General features: G+C 43.7%; 2 protein-coding genes across 2 annotated transcripts in view; both read left to right on the top strand.

Annotated features, from left to right (window-relative positions):
- Window positions 1-22,697, top strand: part of LOC139433299 (zinc finger protein 883-like) — a 36,118-nt gene that overhangs the window by 11,622 nt on the left and 1,799 nt on the right. The window contains exon 3 of the mRNA XM_071202235.1: window positions 21,670-22,180. Coding sequence (XP_071058336.1) covers window positions 21,994-22,180 — 187 coding nt within the window. The 5' untranslated portion in view covers window positions 21,670-21,993. The remainder of the gene's footprint in view (window positions 1-21,669; window positions 22,181-22,697) is intronic.
- LOC117441582 (zinc finger protein 271-like) overlaps window positions 5,263-22,697 on the top strand; it is a 450,813-nt gene continuing 433,378 nt past the window's right edge. Inside the window, exon 1 of the mRNA XM_034077647.1 lies at window positions 5,263-5,752. The gene's annotated coding sequence lies outside the window, so the exon portion shown is untranslated. The remainder of the gene's footprint in view (window positions 5,753-22,697) is intronic.

Raw genomic sequence — 22,697 nt, 5'->3', positions numbered from 1 at the left:
GGTTCCTCACTGACACTAAGAAAGTGGATCAGTCCAGTTCTGAAGTCTTTACACTGGTTCCTCACTGACACTAAGAAAGAGGATCAGTCCAGTTCTGAGGTCTTTACACTGGTTCCTCACTGACACTAAGAAAGAGGATCAGTCCAGTTCTGAAGTCTTTACACTGGTTCCTCACTGACACTAAGAAAGAGGATCAGTCCAGTTCTGAGGTCTTTACACTGGTTCCTCTCTGACACTAAGAAAGTGGATCAGTCCAGTTCTGAAGTCTTTACACTGGTTCCTCACTGACACTAAGAAAGAGGATCAGTCCAGTTCTGAGGTCTTTACACTGGTTCCTCACTGACACTAAGAAAGAGGATTAGTCCAGTTCTGAAGTCTTTACACTGGTTCCTCACTGACACTAAGAAAGAGGATCAGTCCAGTTCTGAGGTCTTTACACTGGTTCCTCTCTGACACTAAGAAAGTGGATCAGTCCAGTTCTGAAGTCTTTACACTGGTTCCTCACTGACACTAAGAAAGAGGATCAGTCCAGTTCTGAAGTCTTTACACTGGTTCCTCACTGACACTAAGAAAGTGGATCAGTCCAGTTCTGAAGTCTTTACACTGGTTCCTCTCTGACACTAAGAAAGAGGATCAGTCCAGTTCTGAAGTCTTTACACTGGTTCCTCACTGACACTCAGAAAGAGGATCAGTCCAGTTCTGAGGTCTTTACGCTGGTTCCTCACTGACACTCAGAAAGAGGATCAGTCTAGTTCTGATGTCTTTACACTGGTTCCTCACTAACACTCAGAAAGAGGATCAGTCCAGTTCTGAGGTCTTTACGCTGGTTCCTCACTAACACTCAGAAAGAGGATCAGTCTAGTTCTGATGTCTTTACACTGGTTCCTCACTAACACTAAGAAAGTGGATCAGTCCAGTTCTGAAGTCTTTACACTGGTTCCTCACTGACACTAAGAAAGTGGATCAGTCCAGTTCTGAAGTCTTTACACTGGTTCCTCACTAACACTAAGAAAGTGGATCAGTCCAGTTCTGAAGTCTTTACACTGGTTCCTCTCTGACACTAAGAAAGAGGATCAGTCCAGTTCTGAAGTCTTTACACTGGTTACTCACTGACACTAAGAAAGAGGATCAGTCCAGTTCTGAAGTCTTTACACTGGTTCCTCACTGACACTAAGAAAGTGGATCAGTCCAGTTCTGAAGTCTTTACACTGGTTCCTCACTGACACTAAGAAAGAGGATCAGTCCAGTTCTGAGGTCTTTACACTGGTTCCTCACTGACACTAAGAAAGAGGATCAGTCCAGTTCTGAAGTCTTTACACTGGTTCCTCACTGACACTAAGAAAGAGGATCAGTCCAGTTCTGAAGTCTTTACACTGGTTCCTCACTGACACTAAGAAAGAGGATCAGTCCAGTTCTGAGGTCTTTACACTGGTTCCTCTCTGACACTAAGAAAGTGGATCAGTCCAGTTCTGAAGTCTTTACACTGGTTCCTCACTAACACTAAGAAAGAGGATCAGTCCAGTTCTGAGGTCTTTACACTGGTTCCTCACTGACACTAAGAAAGAGGATCAGTCCAGTTCTGAAGTCTTTACACTGGTTCCTCACTGACACTAAGAAAGAGGATCAGTCCAGTTCTGAGGTCTTTACACTGGTTCCTCTCTGACACTAAGAAAGTGGATCAGTCCAGTTCTGAAGTCTTTACACTGGTTCCTCACTGACACTAAGAAAGAGGATCAGTCCAGTTCTGAAGTCTTTACACTGGTTCCTCACTGACACTAAGAAAGTGGATCAGTCCAGTTCTGAAGTCTTTACACTGGTTCCTCTCTGACACTAAGAAAGAGGATCAGTCCAGTTCTGAAGTCTTTACACTGGTTCCTCACTGACACTAAGAAAGAGGATCAGTCCAGTTCTGAGGTCTTTACACTGGTTCCTCACTGACACTAAGAAAGAGGATCAGTCCAGTTCTGAGGTCTTTACGCTGGTTCCTCACTAACACTAAGAAAGTGGATCAGTCCAGTTCTGAGGTCTTTACACTGGTTCCTCACTAACACTCAGAAAGAGGATCAGTCCAGTTCTGAGGTCTTTACACTGGTTCCTCACTGACACTAAGAAAGAGGATCAGTCTAGTTCTGATGTCTTTACACTGGTTCCTCACTAACACTAAGAAAGTGGATCAGTCCAGTTCTGAAGTCTTTACACTGGTTCCTCACTGACACTAAGAAAGTGGATCAGTCCAGTTCTGAAGTCTTTACACTGGTTCCTCACTAACACTAAGAAAGTGGATCAGTCCAGTTCTGAAGTCTTTACACTGGTTCCTCACTGACACTAAGAAAGTGGATCAGTCCAGTTCTGAAGTCTTTACACTGGTTCCTCACTAACACTAAGAAAGAGGATCAGTCCAGTTCTGAAGTCTTTACACTGGTTCCTCACTGACACTAAGAAAGAGGATCAGTCCAGTTCTGAAGTCTTTACACTGGTTCCTCACTGACACTAAGAAAGAGGATCAGTCCAGTTCTGAGGTCTTTACACTGGTTCCTCACTGACACTAAGAAAGAGGATCAGTCCAGTTCTGAGGTCTTTACGCTGGTTCCTCACTAACACTAAGAAAGTGGATCAGTCCAGTTCTGAGGTCTTTACACTGGTTCCTCACTAACACTCAGAAAGAGGATCAGTCCAGTTCTGAGGTCTTTACACTGGTTCCTCACTAACACTCAGAAAGAGGATCAGTCCAGTTCTGAGGTCTTTACGCTGGTTCCTCACTGACACTAAGAAAGTGGATCAGTCCAGTTCTGAAGTCTTTACACTGGTTCCTCACTAACACTAAGAAAGAGGATCAGTCCAGTTCTGAAGTCTTTACACTGGTTCCTCACTAACACTAAGAAAGAGGATCAGTCCAGTTCTGAAGTCTTTACACTGGTTCCTCACTAACACTAAGAAAGTGGATCAGTCCAGTTCTGAAGTCTTTACACTGGTTCCTCACTAACACTAAGAAAGAGGATCAGTCCAGTTCTGAAGTCTTTACACTGGTTCCTCACTAACACTAAGAAAGAGGATCAGTCCAGTTCTGAAGTCTTTACACTGGTTCCTCACTAACACTAAGAAAGAGGATCAGTCCAGTTCTGAAGTCTTTACACTGGTTCCTCACTGACACTAAGAAGAGGATCAGTCCAGTTCTGAAGTCTTTACACTGGTTCCTCACTGACACTAAGAAAGAGGATCAGTCCAGTTCTGAGGTCTTTACACTGGTTCCTCACTGACACTAAGAAAGAGGATCAGTCCAGTTCTGAAGTCTTTACACTGGTTCCTCACTGACACTAAGAAAGAGGATCAGTCCAGTTCTGAAGTCTTTACACTGGCTTCCTGTCTGTCAAAGAGTTGATTTTAAAACACTGCTGCTGGTTTATAAAGCACTGAATGGTTTAGGCCCAAAATAAATGTCTGACCTCCTGCTAAATGATGAACCATCCAGAACTCTCAGGTCTTCTGGTCAGCTTTCTGTCCCCAGAGTCAGAACCAAACATGGAGAGGTTCAGTTATTATGCTCCAAATATCTGGAACAAACTCTACTTTTAAATCCATCATGAAGACTTTTCTTTTTGCCGCTGCTTTTAATTGAACTATTCACATCTCACACCGCACTGTAACTTGTTGTTCATGTTTTATCTTTGCTTTTAAATGATTTTTTTCAAATGCCATTATATAAATTGTTTCTGCTGCACTATTTCTTAATTTAATTTAATTTTTTATATATATTTATTTGACAGGGACAGTGCACATTGATTGACATTTCTGTAAATGCGTCGGAGTTAGCCAACAGGCTATTTTTCGTCTGTAGTCCCTGGACAGATGTTGAAAGTCATCCTAAAAACTAAAATTCACTTCAAATAACAGGTAAATACAATCAGTAAAACAACATTCAACAGAGATGCTTATATTATGATTAAAGCATATAGAAAAACAGAACTAAAATACATATTCACAGACAGATAGCAACAGGTCAAGGCACATGTACAAACAGAGCGTTGTAAAGTGCAGATTGTGTCGGTGTTGACAGAGCTGACTTTCCACTAACCATGTTTTTAAGTTGCATTTAAATAAACTGCAGGTGTTTTGTTCTCTATTCCTTACTGGGATTGAGTTCCACTGTCGTGCAGCTTTAAAAGATGCAATGCTCTTGCCTTGTGTTGAAAGGTGCTGTATTAATAGCTTGCCTTGCCTCACACCGCTTATGTTAGAGACTGATCTCAACCTGGTGGTCCCGAGATGAATGGAAGTGTTTATCTTGCTGGATAACTGAGACGGGGATTCAGAGAGGCCAGTATACTATCAGACAAATATCACTCGTCCCCGTCTTGAGCTTCAACCTCAGGATCCATGTATTTATGATCCTCTCCAGAAAGGAAGGAGTCATCACATACAGAGAGTAGTTCCTGAGCAGTGTCCTTCACATGCTGATATCCAAGAGAGGGAGTTACACAGTCACAAGATGGAGGGATATAAAGCAGTATTCTATGCGTAGTTCAGATTAGCTCTGGCCTATCTAAGCAATAAACATTACATGTCATATGCCTTTCTCTCTAGGGGCTGTGTCATCATGTTAATCCTAGGAACATTTATTCATCCCAACTAGGGAAATGTTTGCGTGGCAGCAGCATAAAAAGACAAGACGTTGTAGAGAAATGAAAAGACTAGAAATAAACAATCCAACATGTAAATAATACATGCACTTGTTTTTCTGGATAAACTTGTCCTCAAAATATAAATAAAGTTGTATGAAAAGAGGATTAAAAATATTATTTTAAATATCAAATAGTTGGCGACCCCCCCCCCCCCCCTCAAATGGCATTTCCCCTGTGTCCCTTCTTCTTGGTGACCAACTTCCATGAGCAACAACATCATTTTATTTCTTATTCTATTTATTTACTGACTTTATTCCTTTATTGTTATTTATATACATATTTATAGAGGTTACATCAATATATCCTCCTCTGCTGCCACCTTCAGGATAGCTAGAGTAACATCAGCTCTACTGAACAGCCTCTACCTAAGGTCTGATACAAACACTCTATTCATGAATGTGATGCATCTATCTCTCTCTCTCTCTCTCTCTCTCTCTCTCTCTCTCTCTCTCTCTCTCTCTCTCTCTCTCTCTCTCTCTCTCTCTCTATCTCATAGCAGGGTCATGCAGAGTGGGGTCGCCTATCCCTTTAAGAAAGAGAGTGAGATTTGGCGCGTGCATGTGGCGCGTGCATGTGTAGAGCGAGAGTGAGCGAGCATAGTGTGTGTCGAAGAGAGCGGGAGTAGCAGCAGTGATCAGTCTGTCTCCAGTTAGCTGTATAACAAAGTCCTGAGGAAACACAGCGGCCTCCCAAGGAACAGCCTGCCTGTCTGCCTCATTTCAGAGTGGGTTATTGAAGCCGAAGCCTGGTGCTTCAGTCCGGGAAGACTGCAGAGAGTCCTCCCCTGTATTCCTCCACTACGGTCTGGGAGCAGCATCTATCTCCACTGTTGCTGTAACCATGTTAATGTCCCTCTGTGGGACCAATAAAGGACTTCGGATTCTGCGGACAGACAGAGGAGAGGGGGGAGGGGCGGGTTGGAAAACGGACTTCTTCTTTTCCCGGATTTGAAGAGTCCTCTTCCTCGCAGCTCACCGTATCCCAGGATGCAATGCGCGCTGGTGATGAGGAAACAAAGAAAATGTCGGTCCGGTCTCAGAGAGAAAGCAGCACGTGAGCAGTAACTGATAAATGTGAGTATCGGGTTTAACTTACTTTAATAACTGATGCATGTGAGTATCACTTTAGGCTTTTTTGTCATTTCAATCAGGAGAGACAGTTTTGATGTAACTATGTATTCCCGGGTACACACGGATGAATGTAACGGTATTTGGCGATTAGACCCCGTTGTGCTATATAATATCATTCGGGGGGAACCGAACCGATGAAGCCCACTGGGGTCTAGACACTGGTGGTGGTGAAGGCATGAAGGGATTGATGGAGGTCTGGAGAGGACTGGTTTACGCTTGACCCTGGCTTTGGGAGGTGGAAGGAGTGGAGGAGGGCTGCGTCCAGTCTCCTGACATGACAGCTGTCAGGAGGCAGAGAGCAGATGTAAAGGGTTAGCCATGCTCTGTGATGGGCTCAGCGGCGGCTCCAGAGTGTGTGTGTTGGGTCATCTCTGGTAGGGCTAACCCACACAGCGGGGGGGCTCAAGTCAGTATTTGCAATGCAATTACATACCCGCCCCCCTTGACAGTGAGACGCCACGTGTGAGGTTTAGATTATTTCCCTGTCTCAATCCAAATGGAACTGTATGAAATAAAAAGGCACACGTGTCTTGTAGTAAATAAAAAGAGTGACTGTAATAGTCCTTTATGCTATAAAGTTGGTCATGGAGAGTAATCAGGTATCCGTAGACCTTTGTATGAGGTATCTTTATTACTTAACAGGTCTACAGCCATGATACATACATGCGTCCTCGATGCGGGCTTGTATACACACAGTATCACTCCGCAGCCGCACCCCATCACTCACGTCCTGATGGTATATGTGCGCGGCACTATAAACTACATCCTCCTTTCTTACAATGAAAGTTGCATATAACATTTGCTGTAGTAAACATTCTATAACGGTCTCAATATTAACATTGTTCACTTGTTAACGTACGAATATATGAAATTATATTTTGTATGAACATTAACATGTCAACTTAGAATCAGTGTATATCACTCCAACATCCTCACACACATGAGTCCTGTATATAAACAACACGTGTTGACGTGTTAACTCTGTGTTAGCACAACCTTTAGCCTGAGCTAATGAGGACATCTTTGTATCTCTCAGGTGGTCCAATGAGTCGGCCACATCTGGTTCTTCTTGTGCTCTGCGGTGAAGACATTTCACATTGAACAGTCTCTGACGTGTCTGCATCTGGCGTGCACAGCTGATTGTCTTCAGGGAAGTCAGGTTCTGGGTCCGTTTGGGCGTCGTGTGGTGTTCTCCTCAGATGTCTCCTGTAGTGCTGACCTGAAGATGTGGCAACAACGTCTTTACCTGGTGTGGAGATGACATTCAAGTCTTATCGCTGCAGCTGGAGGAGCATCCGTTGGAGTCTGGAAGGAGCTGCTCCACGCGGCTTTCCAGAGTGCTTTCCAGAGGTCTGACTGCACGTCCACTTCAGTCCGCACACGTACTGATGCAACCTCTTCACAGAGAAGACCATTGCTAACCGTTCCTTTTCTATTTGAGCATAGTTCTTTTCTGTTTGTGTTCGTGCTCTTGAGGCTACTGGGCGGCCCTCGTGCATTAGACACGCCCCCAACCCTTCTTTGGATGCATCGGCCCGTATGATGAGCTGTACTGAGAGCATCTTTCAGTTTGACTGCTTCATCGTGTTCGTGCTGCCACAGCCACACACTGTCTTCCCTCACCGTCTCCGTGGTGCTGATATGGCGGCCTCGCCTGGGATGTACTGAGCTAGGTTTTTCACCTTGCCCAGCAGTCGCTGTAGTCCTGTTTGTCGGTTGGTGTTGGCATGCCTGTGATGGCCGTGATCTTAGCGTTGTCTGCTCTCACGCCCTCTGAAGGGACCGTGTGGCCCGTGCAGCTGACACTGCTCACCTCGTGCTGCATCTCGTCTTGGTTGAACTTCACATTAGCCTCCTTCGCTCTGGCTTCACTTCCTGTAATATCTCATCGTGTTCTTTCTCTGACGATGCAGCAACTATCATGTCGTCTGCAGCGATGTGGATCCCTTGGATGTCTCCAAATGTCTCTCAGTTGCGTTGCTGGAAAACCTCCCTTGCCGACTTGATCCCGAATGGAAGGCGGTTAAAGCGGTGTCTCCCCAGGGCGTGTTCCACGTGCGCAGTAGGGAGGACTCTTTCTCAGCTTTATCTGCCAATATCCATCGTTTCCATCCAGCACTTTCTTACCAGCTGGTTTGCACAGAACCTCACCGGTGGCTGGAATGGAGTCGTGCTGCCTGAGAACAGCTTTGTTCAAGTCCCTGGGATCTCCAGGCTGTTAACCCATGGTGTACCAGGTACCTGCACGATACCATCAGCTTGGAACCAGTCATCGAGTCTCTCAGTCTGTCCGTTACGGCCAGTGGTATCTTCCTACAGCCATGGATGACAGGCGTGGCCTTGGGGTCGGTGTGGATGTGATGTTCTCCAGCACCTAAACCCAGTGACAGTTGGCTGCTGAGCTACGAGCTCGTCTTGTGGGAAGTTTCACTTCTATCGAGTCCACTCTTTTCACCAGGCGCAGTTCTTCACATGCCTCCTCGTTTCCTCATAAGGGAATGGATGCGTGCCGAAACATCACATGTCAGACTTGCCTGTGTTGTGGGAGTGGAGCATCTGAGTGTCACCACCCCTTCGGCCTCATCCCTCCGTACGCCACCAGCACGTCTTTGTAGGCTGCAGTTTGAGGTGTGCTCTTCTTTCACGTCCGGCTTTTCGGGTCAGCGCTGTGAATACTTTCAGTGGCAGGACGTTGGCCTCTGCTCCCGTGTCCAACTTAACCTTCACACACATGCAGTCAACGTTTACATTAGACTGCCACGACTTGTCAGCTTTAGACTTCAGCTGATCGATGTTCACTGTCCCAACATGTAGGGTGTCTATTTCCGGAGAAACATCGTGTACTGTCTTGTGTAGGGATGTCCCGATCACCTTTTTTTGCTCCCGATCCAATTCCGATCATTTGATGTTGACAATCTGCCGATACCGATTTGTATGCAATGCATTAAGAGAAAAAAAGGTAACAGATAACGGCTGGTCATCCAACGCGATGAATTCAGCTATCTGGGCTGTTGTGTGTTCTAGGGCTGTGCGATTATGGCAAAAATCATAATCACGATTATTTGGGTCAATAATTGATATCACGATTATTTTGACGATTATTCATTGACCATTTATTGAACTTTAAAACAAATAATATTCTACCAATAAACAAGATCAACAAATATGTGGGAGCGCACTTCCAAAACCATACTAAACATATATTATTAATATGATAAATAAAAATAAATTAGACCAAAATAAATTAAATCAAATATGATGCAGTGCACGGTCACAACCTGCTGAACACTCCTTAACATATAGCCAACATGTTGGTAAAACATATTCAACATATTCCACTCAGTTAAATGTTGAAGGCTGGCCAACCGTCATGGTCCAGAAGTAACAGGAAATAAATGTTGAACTACAATTTAAGACCAAATAAAAATGTGTAGGCCACCATGGCACATGCTGGTAGGGCTGCTCATGCCATCTCTTAAAGCCTGTTGACATGGTCTGGTTTCAGAGATGAGCGCAGGCAGGTGACGAGCCACCTGGACTGAAGACCCTCAGCCACGCCCCGACACATGGAGTGACGCCGGCCAATCACAAAGCTGTGATGCGTTCAAGTGCATTATTCTGGCACAGGAAGATTATGTTACAGGACATTAACGATAAAACAGAATATTGTTGTTCTATTTTTAGACACATCTCGCGATCGACTGGTTGGGCACCCCTGGGCTAGACCATAGGTCTGTTGTGGTATTAAAGTAGTCAGCTGAAGCCACATCTCTCTCAACTTCCCCACGGCATGTGTCATATCGTGCAGGCAGCGCAGACCTGCTGCAATAATACCGAGGCGGCATCGCGTAACGCTTGTCCAACGTGTTGACAAGTTGCTTGAAGCCCTGGTTGCTAACAGTGCTAACTGGGCACATGTCTTTAGCGATGTGAAATGTAATGGCAAATAGTGGAAATAGTTGTACCCTTCTTTTTAACGAGTTGCTGCTCTTGTTCTGACATCTTCGCTCGCGCTGAACACTCACAACACGTCACTCCCACGTGGCCGAGTGGGATTTTAGGGAGGGGCGAAAGCGCACCCAGCAAAATAATCGTATTTTGTCAATTATGCTGTTTTCATAATCGTCGAAAGCCGTAATCGCGATTAAAATACGATTAATTGCACAGCCCTAGTGTGTTTGGCCTTTTCGCCGTTCTGGGGCAGTTTCTCTTTCCTTTTAAAAGTCTCTGAAAGTGTCGGTTGTCTCAGTGCCGTTACCTGAGTGGCCGCTGTGTACTCGCCGTGTTGTTGTTGTTGTTTGTTTCTCAGGTAGCGTGTTAGATCGGTCGTGTTGAACGTAGCTCTGTTCTTTCCACCACGCGGAACCTCCGCCTTGCAAACATTGCATCTGGCTGTTACACTGCCTTCGCTTTCAATTTTATAATACTTCCAAACTCCTGACATTTTCTCTGTCCCGACTCCCGAGTCACCAGCTGAACGTAGCCTCTCGTTAGCTTGCTGCTGCTATGAGACACTGCGCCCACTCTGTTGCTTTGAGAGGAATAAGCAGGTCTGAAAACAAGCCCAAAGAAAGCAACACATACATGATGTTGTGTCATTTTAAACCAAAGACGTGAACATGGTCTTTTTTGTTTTGTAACATTAACTAAAATATTTTATAAAAATAAAATTAATAAATTCCCGATCCCCGATTTTTTTCTTCCGATCTTTTGAAAATCACGTGGTCGGATCGGGACATCTCTAGTCTTGTGATGTTGGGCTTTAGCTGACCTACACAGTTTTGCATAGTGATTCTGTTTTCCACAATGATGGCAGGATTCTCCGTATGCCGGACACTGTCTTGGCTGGTGTGACTGACCACATTGTGTGCATGTTTCATGTCTTTGTCCCATGTCTTGTGGACGTTGTACAGGCGGTGTGCGTGTCTTTTGTCTTGTTCACTGCAAGTGCAGACATCTCCTGGGCTGCTGCATTCAGAGCTAGCATTTGAACTTGGCCGTCTCAGCAGCTCTGCAGGCCCTTTCGAATGTGAGATTAGGTTCTCTTCAAAGTCTCTCTTTCAGTCTCTGGTCATTCACACTAAACACAATCTTGTCTCTGATCATGTCATTTTCTGTGGTATAAAATTCACAATCCTTGCTCTTTAGCTTGAGCTCCGTCACATATTTCTCCATCGTGGTGTTACCTGACAGGATGTGCCCAAAACTGATGTCTCTCAAACACTGTGTTCTTCTTAGGCAGACAATAGGCTCTGAATGAATATCATTAACAGTCTGTTCATGTGCGATGTCTAGCGTGTTGTAAACTTCAAGAGCCTCCTCTCCTAGTGCGGGCAGCAGTATGGCCACTTTAATCTTCCTGTCCTTACCGTCTGCACCACTCATGTAGATTTGGAAGCGTTGTTCCCATCGTCGCCAGTTTTCTCCCAAGTTGCCAGTGAGTACCAGTGGGGATGGTAATTCAAATCAATCCATCTCTCTTTTTTCTTTCTTCCAAAAAAATTGCGCCTCCCGCTCTCTGGGGACCGCACCTGTTAGCTAGGCTTTAGGATAGCAAAACTTTCATCTGTTTAGCTCCGGCAAAGTGACGAACTGGACCGACTTCTGACACCATGTAATAGTCCTTTATGCTATATAGTTGACCGCAGGTCATGGAGAGTGATCAGGTATCCGTAGACCTTTGTATGAGGTATCTTTATTACTTAACAGGTAACAGCCATGATACATAGATGCGTCCAGATGCGGGCTTGCATACACACAGTATCACTCCGCAGCCCATCAGTAACGTCCTGATGGTATATGTGCGCGGCACTATATACTACAGCGACCTGGTGCCGATCCTGCAATTTCCCCACAGGTGAAAGAGTTGACCTGCTGAAAGCCCAACCCCTGCAGGGGGGTCTGGGGGGGATTCTCCCCCAGGTATTTTTTGAAATACTAACATAAAATACACATTCTGGTCCTCTCTTGAGATGAAAAATAAATAAATCTATTACTACACGACATATTTAAAAAAATGAATGCCATTTTAGTTTTGTGTTACTTTGTTCTGAAAGCTGAACCTGCTGCTCCTGTGCATGACTTTACATTGTGGATAAGGGTGGATAGCCCCCGTTGTTCTGTGTGTCAAAATGAAAGACAATCATCAAACCATGGGGAATTATTTCATTACGTGTTGATTTCTATCCACACGTAATGTTGTATTTTTTATTTTTATTTATCCTTTATTTATCCAGGAAAGTCCCATTGAGATACAAGATCTCTTCTTCCAGGGAGTCCTGACCAACTCGGCACACAACAAGTTTCAACATAAAACAAAGGCATTAAACAAAAAAAACATACAATTCAAATATAAATCCAGAAGGCCATTTGAGGCCATTTGTATCGATGTATATAGAGATGTACTACAGCAAAAGTATTCTCCGGGACTTCCTGCAACAACACCACGCCGTTATCGTGATTCTGATTGGCCAGAAGACGTTATCAAAGATGTTCTATTGAGAAGACGATCACTACGTGACAAAAGTTTTCAAAACCGTTTCTGGTCTTCGGTATTTCCAGACAAGTGGCTGAACTCAATCTGACTAACTGCTGTCTGTGCGAGTTACTGTGCGCGAGTTGGCAGACTTTATTTTGCTTACTTTAACATCATTTTTCATGGTGGGGCTAAGTCATTTCTTGGTATGGCTGTAGCCTGGCGCCGCCACTGGATGGGCTTGTGGGAATAGAGGAGCAGGGATTATTGAGAGTAGTTAGCTGGAAATCTGTGAATGAATGACTAAAGACTGTCTTCCTGGTTGAACTCGCGCTAAGCTTCATTTGTACATTACTACAGTGTAGATATGCCAATGAAAAACTGAAGTCACAGGCTCATCCAACAGTGCAACATCACGGAGCCGCCTAGAGCAGGGCTTCCCAAAGTGGGGGTCGCGATGATGATTAGAAAATTAAAATGAAAAATTTAAAAAAAATGTATAAATTGTTTTAATCAATTTTTTCTATTATTTATTATTATTAATAACCATCCACTAGCGCAGTGTTTCTCAAACTTTTTCATACCAAGGACACTTAACCAATAAAAAATGCTTGCGGACCACCTGACGCAGGGGTGCCCAACCAGTCGATCGTGGGGAGATTCCCAGTCGATCGCGAGATGTGTCTAAAAATAGAACAACAATATTCTGTTTTATCGTTAATGTCCTACAACATAATCTTCCTGTGCCAGAATAACTCACTTGAAGGCATCAAAGCTTTGTGATTGGCGTGACCCCATGCGTCGGGGCGTGGCTGGTGGGCAGTGGGCACTAGTTTGCTGACGTTCTCCGTGTTAACAGGAGTGACAGTCCGCACACACACAAGACCGCAATTATGGCAGAAGCAAAAAAGCCCAAAATATATAATTTTCACTCCGAGTGGGAGGATGATTATTTTTGAAATTCCAATTCAAAGTCCATCTGTCATCTGCAATGCCAGCGTGGCTTTATCGAAGAAGGGTCATTTAGGAGCGGCATTTCAAAATGGTGCACAAACGCTACGAGACGGAATTCCCTCCTAATTCTGCCCTACGCTCTTCTGTTCGTTGCGTGCATATGTAACGGAGTTAAACATGTGTATACATAATGATAAGTTTGTGAATGTTTAATTCATAATAAGTTGTGAATGTTAAGAGATGAGATTGTTCCATTTTAAGTTTTGTTTCCCATGGGAACACCGTCCCGTTGCACGTCTTTTTTTACTTCCGGTATATATTTTTCACCCTCCGCAGACTGGCCATAGTAGAATCTGGAGAATCGCAGAACAGCCGGTCGTCAAGGGCCGACTCGATTCGCTGACGGCCGTCACCGCCCTTTATTTGTCTCATCTTCTCAAGGAACTGCTCTACTTCTAACCTCTGTGTAAACCCGCTCCACACATCCGATCACTTCTTCATCTCATTCTCTCTACCCCTCTCCAAACATAACAAACTAATCTCTTCTCATCCTGCACCTGTCCGCCGTAACCTCCGTTCCCTCTCCCCTTCTACCTTTGCCTCCTCGGTGCTCTCAGCCCTCCCTTCCTCTGACTCGTTACAACTCCTGCCTCCAAACTCTGCTGCAGAAACTCTCCTCTCTACTCTCTCATCCTATCTGGACTCTCTCTGTCCTCTCACATCCTCTCTGGACTCTCTCATCCTTTCTGTCCTCTCTCATCCTCTCTGGACTCTCTCTGTCCTCTCACATCTCGGCAGGCTCGTCAGTCCCCTCCTGCTCCCTGGCTAAATGACGCACTGCGTGCTAATAGAACCGTCCTTCGGGCAGCAGAGCGGAAACGGTGGAAACACCATGACAACCTCCTAACCTATCAGGCTTTCCTCTCCACTTTCTCTGCTTTGATCTCTCAGGCAAAAAGCACTTTCTTTCAAGATAAGATCCAATCTTCCTATTCCAATCCTAAAAAACTATTTTCCATCTTCTCCTCCCCCCTGGACCCCCCCAAAGCCCCTCCCCCTCCTCCCTCTTGGACCCCCCCAAAGCCCCTCCCCCCTCCTCCCTCCTGGACCCCCCCAAAGCCCCTCCCCCCTCCTCCCTCCTGGACCCCCCCAAAGCCCCTTCCCCCTCCTCCCTCCTTGAACCCCCCCAAAGCCCCTCCCCCCTCTTCCCTCTTGGACCCCCCAGAGCCCCTCCCCCCTCCCCCCTTCTGTCAAGTGACTTTGTTAACCACTTTGAAAAAAAGGTTGATGATATTCGCTCTTCTTTTTCTGACTCACCTCTACTCACCGCTGGGTCTCCAGACCCTCCTTCCACCCACACACTAACCTCCTTCTCCCCTCTCTCTCCAAGTGAGGTTCCTACCCTCATTACCTCTGCCCGCCCTACCACCTGTCGTCTGGACCCTATCCCCTCAAACCTCCTTCAGACTATCGCTCCTGATATTCTACCGTTTCTCACCCATTTCATCAACACTTCTCTAACTTCTGGTCACTTTCCAAACAGTCTCAAGGAGGCGAGAGTAAACCCTCTCCTAAAGAAACCCACTCTCGACCCGTCTGATGTTATAAACTACAGGCCTGTCTCTCTCCTCCCGTTCCCGTCTAAAACACTTGAACGCGCTGTCTTTAGACAACTCTCCTGTTATCTCCATCAGAACAACCTTCTGGATCCGCACCAGTCTGGTTTCAAGGCAGGTCACTCCACAGAAACTGCCCTCCTTGCTGTCACTGAGGAACTGCACACGGCCAAAGCAGCCTCCCTCTCCTCTGTCATCATCCTGTTGGACCTGTCTGCTGCATTCGACACGGTGAACCATCAGATCCTCCTTCACACTCTCCAAGAACTTGGAGTTTCAGGCTCTGCACTTTCCCTCCTCACCTCATACCTCAAAGACCGTACCTACAGGGTAACTTGGAGAGGGTCAGAGTCCGACCCTTGTCAATTAACTACAGGGGTCCCTCAGGGCTCTGTTCTTGGTCCCCTTGTAGCAAGTGTATTAGCTGTAATTAAATGAGTGATATTCAGAAGAACTAGGAACGACTATGGAGCTCAATGTGTGTGAAAAATACAAACTGAAACCAGGTATGCGTTACAAAATAGTTGTATTCAAGATATCAACAAGTTCATTCATATTCACATGATTATTTTCAGGTGCCCAGTAAAGGCAAAAGAAAAGCTTCGGGGGTAAAGTTAATTAATTTCCGTTTAATCCTACTTCACCATGTGGCAGGGAGGATAGGTTTAGAATCTTAGCTCGCCACCAAGGTCCATGAAAGTTCATCAGGTGCGGCAAGCACCTGGCAAAAAAAAACCTGACCTGTAAAAGGTCACAAGGAATAATTAGTATCTTCCCCTTTAAGTATTTAAATAAAAATAAATCTCTTAAATAAAATAAATACATTTCTGGTTGTACAACATTTCTATATCCATTTCTATACAAAACATTAATCTGTTTAAATTCAGCCAGTAAACAGCAAAGCAATACTTCAGGGCTGATAGCCAAACACCCACAAGGTTACACTTAAAGTAATTGGGATCAGTAAAGACCCATGCATAAGATATTTCTACTAGCAATACTATTAGCATGCTAACCGCTAGTTGCTAAGCTAACGGGATCTATTTCAATGTAGATTTCCTATTGAAAATTCCAACCGCTAGCCGCTAAGCTAGCGGGCACATTCCGGGCATTTTTCAATAACATTACACAGTTTAAATATATTCTACCAATACAAGACTCAGTCACCGCTGATTGCAGCAATTGTTAACAAAACGTTCATCTGTTTAGGAATCGTGGAGGAATCCCTGTGTGTAGCATGTGGCATCAACGTAGCAACCAGCATCACAAACGACCAGCCAAGGAAAAGGAAGTGACCTGGCTGCCATTTATACTGAGCTACGGGAGCCTGCTAGGATTGAAGGTTTTTAACCTGGGTTACACCCCTCCTCTTCTCCCTGTACACAAACTCGCTCGGATCTGTCATTAGCCCGCATGGTTTCTCATACCACTGCTACGCTGACGACACCCAATGAGTTCTGTCCTTTCCCCGCTCAGAGACCCAGGTCGTCGCACGCATCTCTGCTCGTCTAGCTGACATCTCTCAGTGGATGTCTGCTCATCACCTCAAGCTCAACCTTGACAAAACTGAACTGCTTTTCCTTCCGGGAAAAGATTGTCCCTCTCTTGACCTGACAATCAACATCGGCCCCTCTGTTGTTTCCCCGACTCAGACTGCAAGGAATCTGGGTGTGATCCTAGATAACAACCTGTCCTTCACTGCAAACATCGCTGCTGCAACCCGTTGCTGCAGATACACGCTTTACAACATCAGGAGGATGCGTCCCCAGCTGACCCAGAAAGCCACGCAGGTTCTGGTCCAGGCTCTCGTCACCTCACGCCTAGACTACTGCAACTCCCTCCTGCTGGTCTACCTGCATGTGCCATCCGACCTCTGCAGCTCATCAGAATGCAGCGGCTCGTCTGGTCTTCAACCTTCCTAAATTCTCCCACACCACTCCGCTCCTCCGCTCCCTCCACTGGCTTCCAGTAACTTCTAGAATCCACTTCAAGACTACGGCTGTGGCGATACACTAATCTCACGATACGATACGATACGATACACGATATTCAGCCAACGATACGATATATATCACGATATTCAGCCAACGATACGATTCGATATAATTCGATACACTTATATCATTTTCTCAAAGATTTTAAAGGGACAGTGGGATTTTGGTGACATCTTGTGAGTGTTCCAGTGACTTGGATTGAATTAATTCAACTGAAAACTGAAAGCATCCATTATACAATATATGGCTCTGACAGAGAGTCTCCAGCTTGCAAATGCTGGACAAAATGAATCAAAAGATGTGGTGAGAAAATTAGTTTCATTTATTGAAACAGTGCAAACTGTAGCTGTAAAGTGCAGTATCACAATGGAGAATGGAAAGGTGCAGCAGGTGGCGGAACACGGGGGATTTGAACGGGACTTGTTAGAAATTAAAATCAATGTTTTGATGGCATAAAGTACCATAAACATAGCGTCAGTTTAAATGCTGTTTTATACTGAAAAACCAGAAGTTGTTGTGCACAACCAGTTGAGCTTTTATTCTGAAAATCCTTCATCTCCGGTTAGCATTTAGCATGTGGCTAATATACAATTTCCTATAGAGGTGAATTTAGTAGCGATATGACACGGAGTGTTGCACACCGAAACCTACTGATTTCAACACTACAACTATAGACGTCGAGATATTATTATTGCTGAATATTAAATGAAGGTACAGTTTATTTGAATACGTGGGTAGTAGCATGAGACAACATTCGGAACTACCGGAAATGATACCAGCCGTGAGGTATTTTTGGAGTATTGATTACAGCGTTTAAAATGTATTAAATGAAAAGTCATGAAAGAGATAAGGAGGAGAAAAGGCGTGTTTAGTTATATACTTAATGTGCAATGTCTGAATCCTCTGTAATGCGCAACAACGAACATTGGAGACGTGGAGGGCCGGCCCCCAGCAGCGCCAACCGGCCCCCAGGGAGGAGCCAGCAGAGGATATTTAACAGCTGGAAAGGTGGAGCTCGCTCTCTTCCCTTCGCTCACGAGAGCCAGAACACAGCTGTTTTTCTGACTGAACCATCTCCTGCTTGTAACATTACCGCGCTTTTTATTAATTAAAGTATACATTTGAACCTTCTCAGAGACTCAATTAGTCTCCTTTTTAAAGCTTCTCTCCTGGACGCGAGAATAACGAACGAACACAGTTATCAGACTTAATGTATCGATACCCGCGGCTGAAATATCGATACTTTCTCGGAAAACTAAATATCGATATATATATCGCAAGATCGATTAAATTGCACAGCCCTATTGAAGACACTGCTACTTGCGTACCATGCTGCGAATGGATCTGGCCCTTCCTACATCCAGGACCTGGTTAAACCGTACACCCCAGCACGTGCACTCCGCTCTGCATCAGCCAAACGGCTCGCTGCACCCTCGCTGCGAGGGGGACCCAAGTTCCCATCAGCAGGAACACGTGGGTTTGCTGTCCTGGCTCCAAGATGGTGGAATGAGCTCCCACTGACATTAGGACAGCAGAAAGCTCACACACCTTCCGGCGCAGACTGAAAACTCATCTCTTTCGACTCCACTTCGAGCGATAGAATGACTAACAAATAACTGCTAACAGAGCACTTATATACTAATAAAGGACTGGCTTACCTAAAGCCAGTTGAGTAGCACTTGAAATACTTAGCTTTATGAAACCTGATGTACTTTATGATTCTGTTTTCTTCAAGGTTGTGTCTTCCTGGTCGAATGTACTTATTGTAAGTCGCTTTGGATAAAAGCATCAGCTAAATGCAATGTAATGTAATTTTTTATGTTTTTAAAAGGCATCATTGAAGTTGCACCGACAGAGGTCCGCCGTTTCCCCGCAGCAAGGCGCCCCCCCAGTTGACAGTTCGCTTTAACTCTGAGGCCTGCATGGTCTGCCTACAAAAATAAAAAACCGTGTATGCAGCCCCAACAACAGCCTCTGATCATCAACAGACTTCATGCAATGCTTCATCAGATGCATTAGATAATAATCTCTATCTCACTCCTAACATCTAAATCTACTTTCAGCATGGATACATGTTGTTAAAGCATATTCGTCCACTCATATGTTGATAAGAGTATTAAAAACTTGAAAAATATCCCTCTAAGGTACATTTAGAACAGATCAAAAATGTGCAATTAATCGCCATTAACTATTTTAATCGACTGACAGCCCTAATAAAAACACATCGTCTTTCTAGAACAGATTACAAATCGCCTGAAAATGGTACAAACAAGTGGCAACATGTGTGAACGAAGGTGATGCGCTGGGCTATATCAGGCAATCGAAAGTGAAACTTAAACTCGCTCCAATCTGCAGCTGGAGGAGAGAGGAGTGCTTAGGGACCGTCTACAATCTGCAGCTGAAGGAGAGAGAGGAGTGCTTAGGGACCGTCTACAAACTGCAACGCCGAAAGTAATATACTCAAAGAAAAAAATTCAATAACTTCCATTTTTTTAAGGTGTAGTGCTACCAAAATCTCTTAACACATCAATGGTTATGTTGTTGTTACAGTATAACACTTATTTTGAATACACATGCTTTTCAATATTTGTCAGGCTTTTTTATTTCAAATTGTTTAAATGACTTATAACCAAACCCCTTTCACACATCAATAGTACATTGCTGCTCATACTACATCAGGGTTGTCCAAACTACGGCCCGGGGGCCAAATTGTACTTCTTGAATATATAATGTCTATACTAGGGGTGTAACGGTTCACAAACATTTCGGTTCGGTACGTACCTCAGTTTTTAGTTCACGGTTCGGTTCGGTACGTTTTCGGTACAGCAGAAAAAATTATCACAAAACATAAAATATTTTTTGGGTTTTTTTAATTATTATTAAACTGTGAATGTATTCACTCAAATAAATACAAAATATAATAAAATAAACATTAAGGTGCAGCATTTCGAATTAATCTGTAGTTGAACTTTACTGTATTGTACTCACAAAACATAAAATATTAGTTTTTGGTTTTTAATTATTATTAAACTGAATATTCACTCAAATAAATACAAAATATAATAAAATAAACATTAAGGTGAACTGTACTGTACAAGTACCTAAGCAGCCAGTTTGACATTAGGAATTGCTTGTCATTGTATTTTCATGTTTTTTTAAGAAAGATGAACTTGTCCACATTGCTTCATTTCATTTCATTCATTTCAAACCTTTATTTATACAGATAAAAACCCATTGAGATCATTGATCTCTTTTCCAAGGGAGACCTATTCAAGTAGTTCCACATGAAACATAAACAGAACAACAAAAGGACATCATACAGCATCATTTACATACTTATCCACATAAACAGGTACCAACAGCTTCCGATTGAGTAGCATCCAACCGAGCTTTAAAAACATTTAGTGGCACCAGATTGTTCAGTTTCCATTTAATTTTCAGACTATTTGCCGAAAGGGCAGATCTGCTGGCACTAGCAATGTCTCCTGCTGTGGAGAACACCCTCTCTAGGGACAGAGGTAGCAGATACAGCCAGGTAGCGCTTTGCTAACATGGCAACATAAGGATATTTGCCGTTTGTAATAGCTTTGGCTCGGTCTGAACTCTCTGCGAGTGGTGGAGGCTTATGCTAGTGGGAGTTGGGTTTGCACTTCAGTCTTTTGGTACCGGTGATATTCATGTTCGGTGATGCCTTTTCAAATGAGTGTGCAAGTTTGATGTGTTGCCAGCCGCGTAACCAATGTTAGTTGAACAATGCCGACAAACAGCTTTGGTTCGGTCCACCTGTCTTTGTCCGTCATCCTTGTACGTAACTGCGAAACCAAAATGTTCCCAAACCGGAGACTTCAATGATGCTGGAGGATTTTCGAGCTCAACTTTATCTGCGTTCGCCATTTCGACAGTTCCTCAAATTGCTGACTAAATTTTAAATTTCAGATGGAATGACTTAGAATAATTACACTTCAAGTCTTACCTCTGCAAGAACTCCACTATATGATGAGGCTATATATATATATATATATATATATATATATATACCATACATTTTCTTGCAATTATAAATTTTTTTAAATGATTAATAACAGTATTTTGAATGTATTTGACAGTGATATATTTGCATTTCAAGGGACCTATCATGCAAAATGCACCACAGAAAATTGCTATCAGAAACAATGCCTGACATGTTTTGGACATAATATGGTCTGTGTTTACATTAACAAGCCTCGCTAACACTCAAAGCTAGCCTGTACTGGAGAGCACATGTGTTTAAAAAGCGGGAAATAAAAAAAGGAACTCACCTTGTGGTAAACCCGCAAGAGAAAAAGCATTTGAGCTCCATACTGTCTGATCTGGCATTAGCTCCGACTCCTCTTTTTTTTTTCAAGCCAAGGACCCAAAATCCGCGTTTCTCTAACAGCTGGAATAGAGAGATGTCTAAAATGCATGACCTGTTTGTATTTTGAGCAAAACACATCATAGACATGTTTTTATATATTTGTATGTATGTGAGACCCATAATATGTGCCTTAAAATAGCCCGGTAGGAGATCTTTAAAAGCTGCTGAAAAACAGATATTTAATGTATTCCATTTCAATAAACCGTTTAATCTTGTAATTTTAATATGATTTCCTGTCATTATGAAATACAATGTTTTTACAGTGTAACTAATGTATGAGGCTACAAAGGGTGGTCTGTTTGGTATTTTGAGCGAACACTTCAGAGACATGTTTTGTATAGATATAGACATTTTTAAATGCATTCATCATTTGTTAATAAGATTAATACATTTTTTTCTTTTTTTCTTGTTTTCTCTTGTATTAGGACAATTCTGGAGAACTGTATCCCCCGTGGTGCTGGAGAAATCTAAACAGCATCAGGGACGTCATCCTCCCAAACCTCTGCTTCCTGCCGTCCAGCTGAACAGCAGCTCAGGAAGCTTCAGAGAAACAGTGTGTTGAACAGAGACTGAAGCTTCAGAGAAACAGTGTGTTCAACAGAGACTGAAGCTTCAGAGAAACAGTGTGTTGAACAGAGACTGAAGCCTCAGAGAAACAGTGTGTTGAACAGAGACTGAAGCTTCAGAGAAACAGTGTGTTGAACAGAGACTGAAGCTTCAGAGAAACAGGAAGTGGTGATTTAGTAAACATGAGTGTTGTGCTGCTCTCGTTGGTGAAGCAGCGACTCACTGCGGCTGCTGAAGACATCTTTGTTCTGTTTGAAAGAACGATAGCAGAGTACGAGGAGGAACTGTCCCGTTCAAAACAGGAGAACGAGAGACACCGGAAACTACTGGACGCTGTTTTACAGCCTCAGCTTCAGATCCACAAAGCAGGTCAGTTCCCTCTTTATTCACTCTCTTTATTCACTCTCTTTATTCACTCTCGTTATTCACTCTCTTTATTCACTCTCTCTATTCACTCTCTCTTTATCAACTCGTAACAACTATAACTGAGTATGTGGGGTGCGTCCATGAAAAATGTGACCAATCTCCTCTGCCAATGCCAAACAGCAGCCACTCTCCGGCAAGAAAACAGGCTTTCCAACGTTATCAGATGTATTGCCAAGAAGCATTGTTACGACAAAGAAATAATCTACCAAACACAGATTTCCTTACTTAGTGTTAAGTTTATTTAATTGTACATCAATAGGGGATCGATGTCTGCCGGTGGACGAGTGGCAGTCAGCAAGCTTACACTGACACTGGTCTCAGTGTTTGATATTTTAATGCAACAACTAAAGTAACTTTGACTTTTAACATTAGCCTCATTACTCCAACTTCAACATTTTGAGAAAAAGAGTGGATTTTTGAGAATTTAAGAAACTCCACATTTTGTGAATAAAGTGAGGAT

The sequence above is a fragment of the Pseudochaenichthys georgianus genome, unplaced genomic scaffold (assembly GCF_902827115.2).
Source record: "Pseudochaenichthys georgianus unplaced genomic scaffold, fPseGeo1.2 scaffold_180_arrow_ctg1, whole genome shotgun sequence".
NCBI classification, from domain to species: domain Eukaryota; kingdom Metazoa; phylum Chordata; class Actinopteri; order Perciformes; family Channichthyidae; genus Pseudochaenichthys; species Pseudochaenichthys georgianus.
This window is presented reverse-complemented; position numbering and strand designations above follow the sequence as displayed.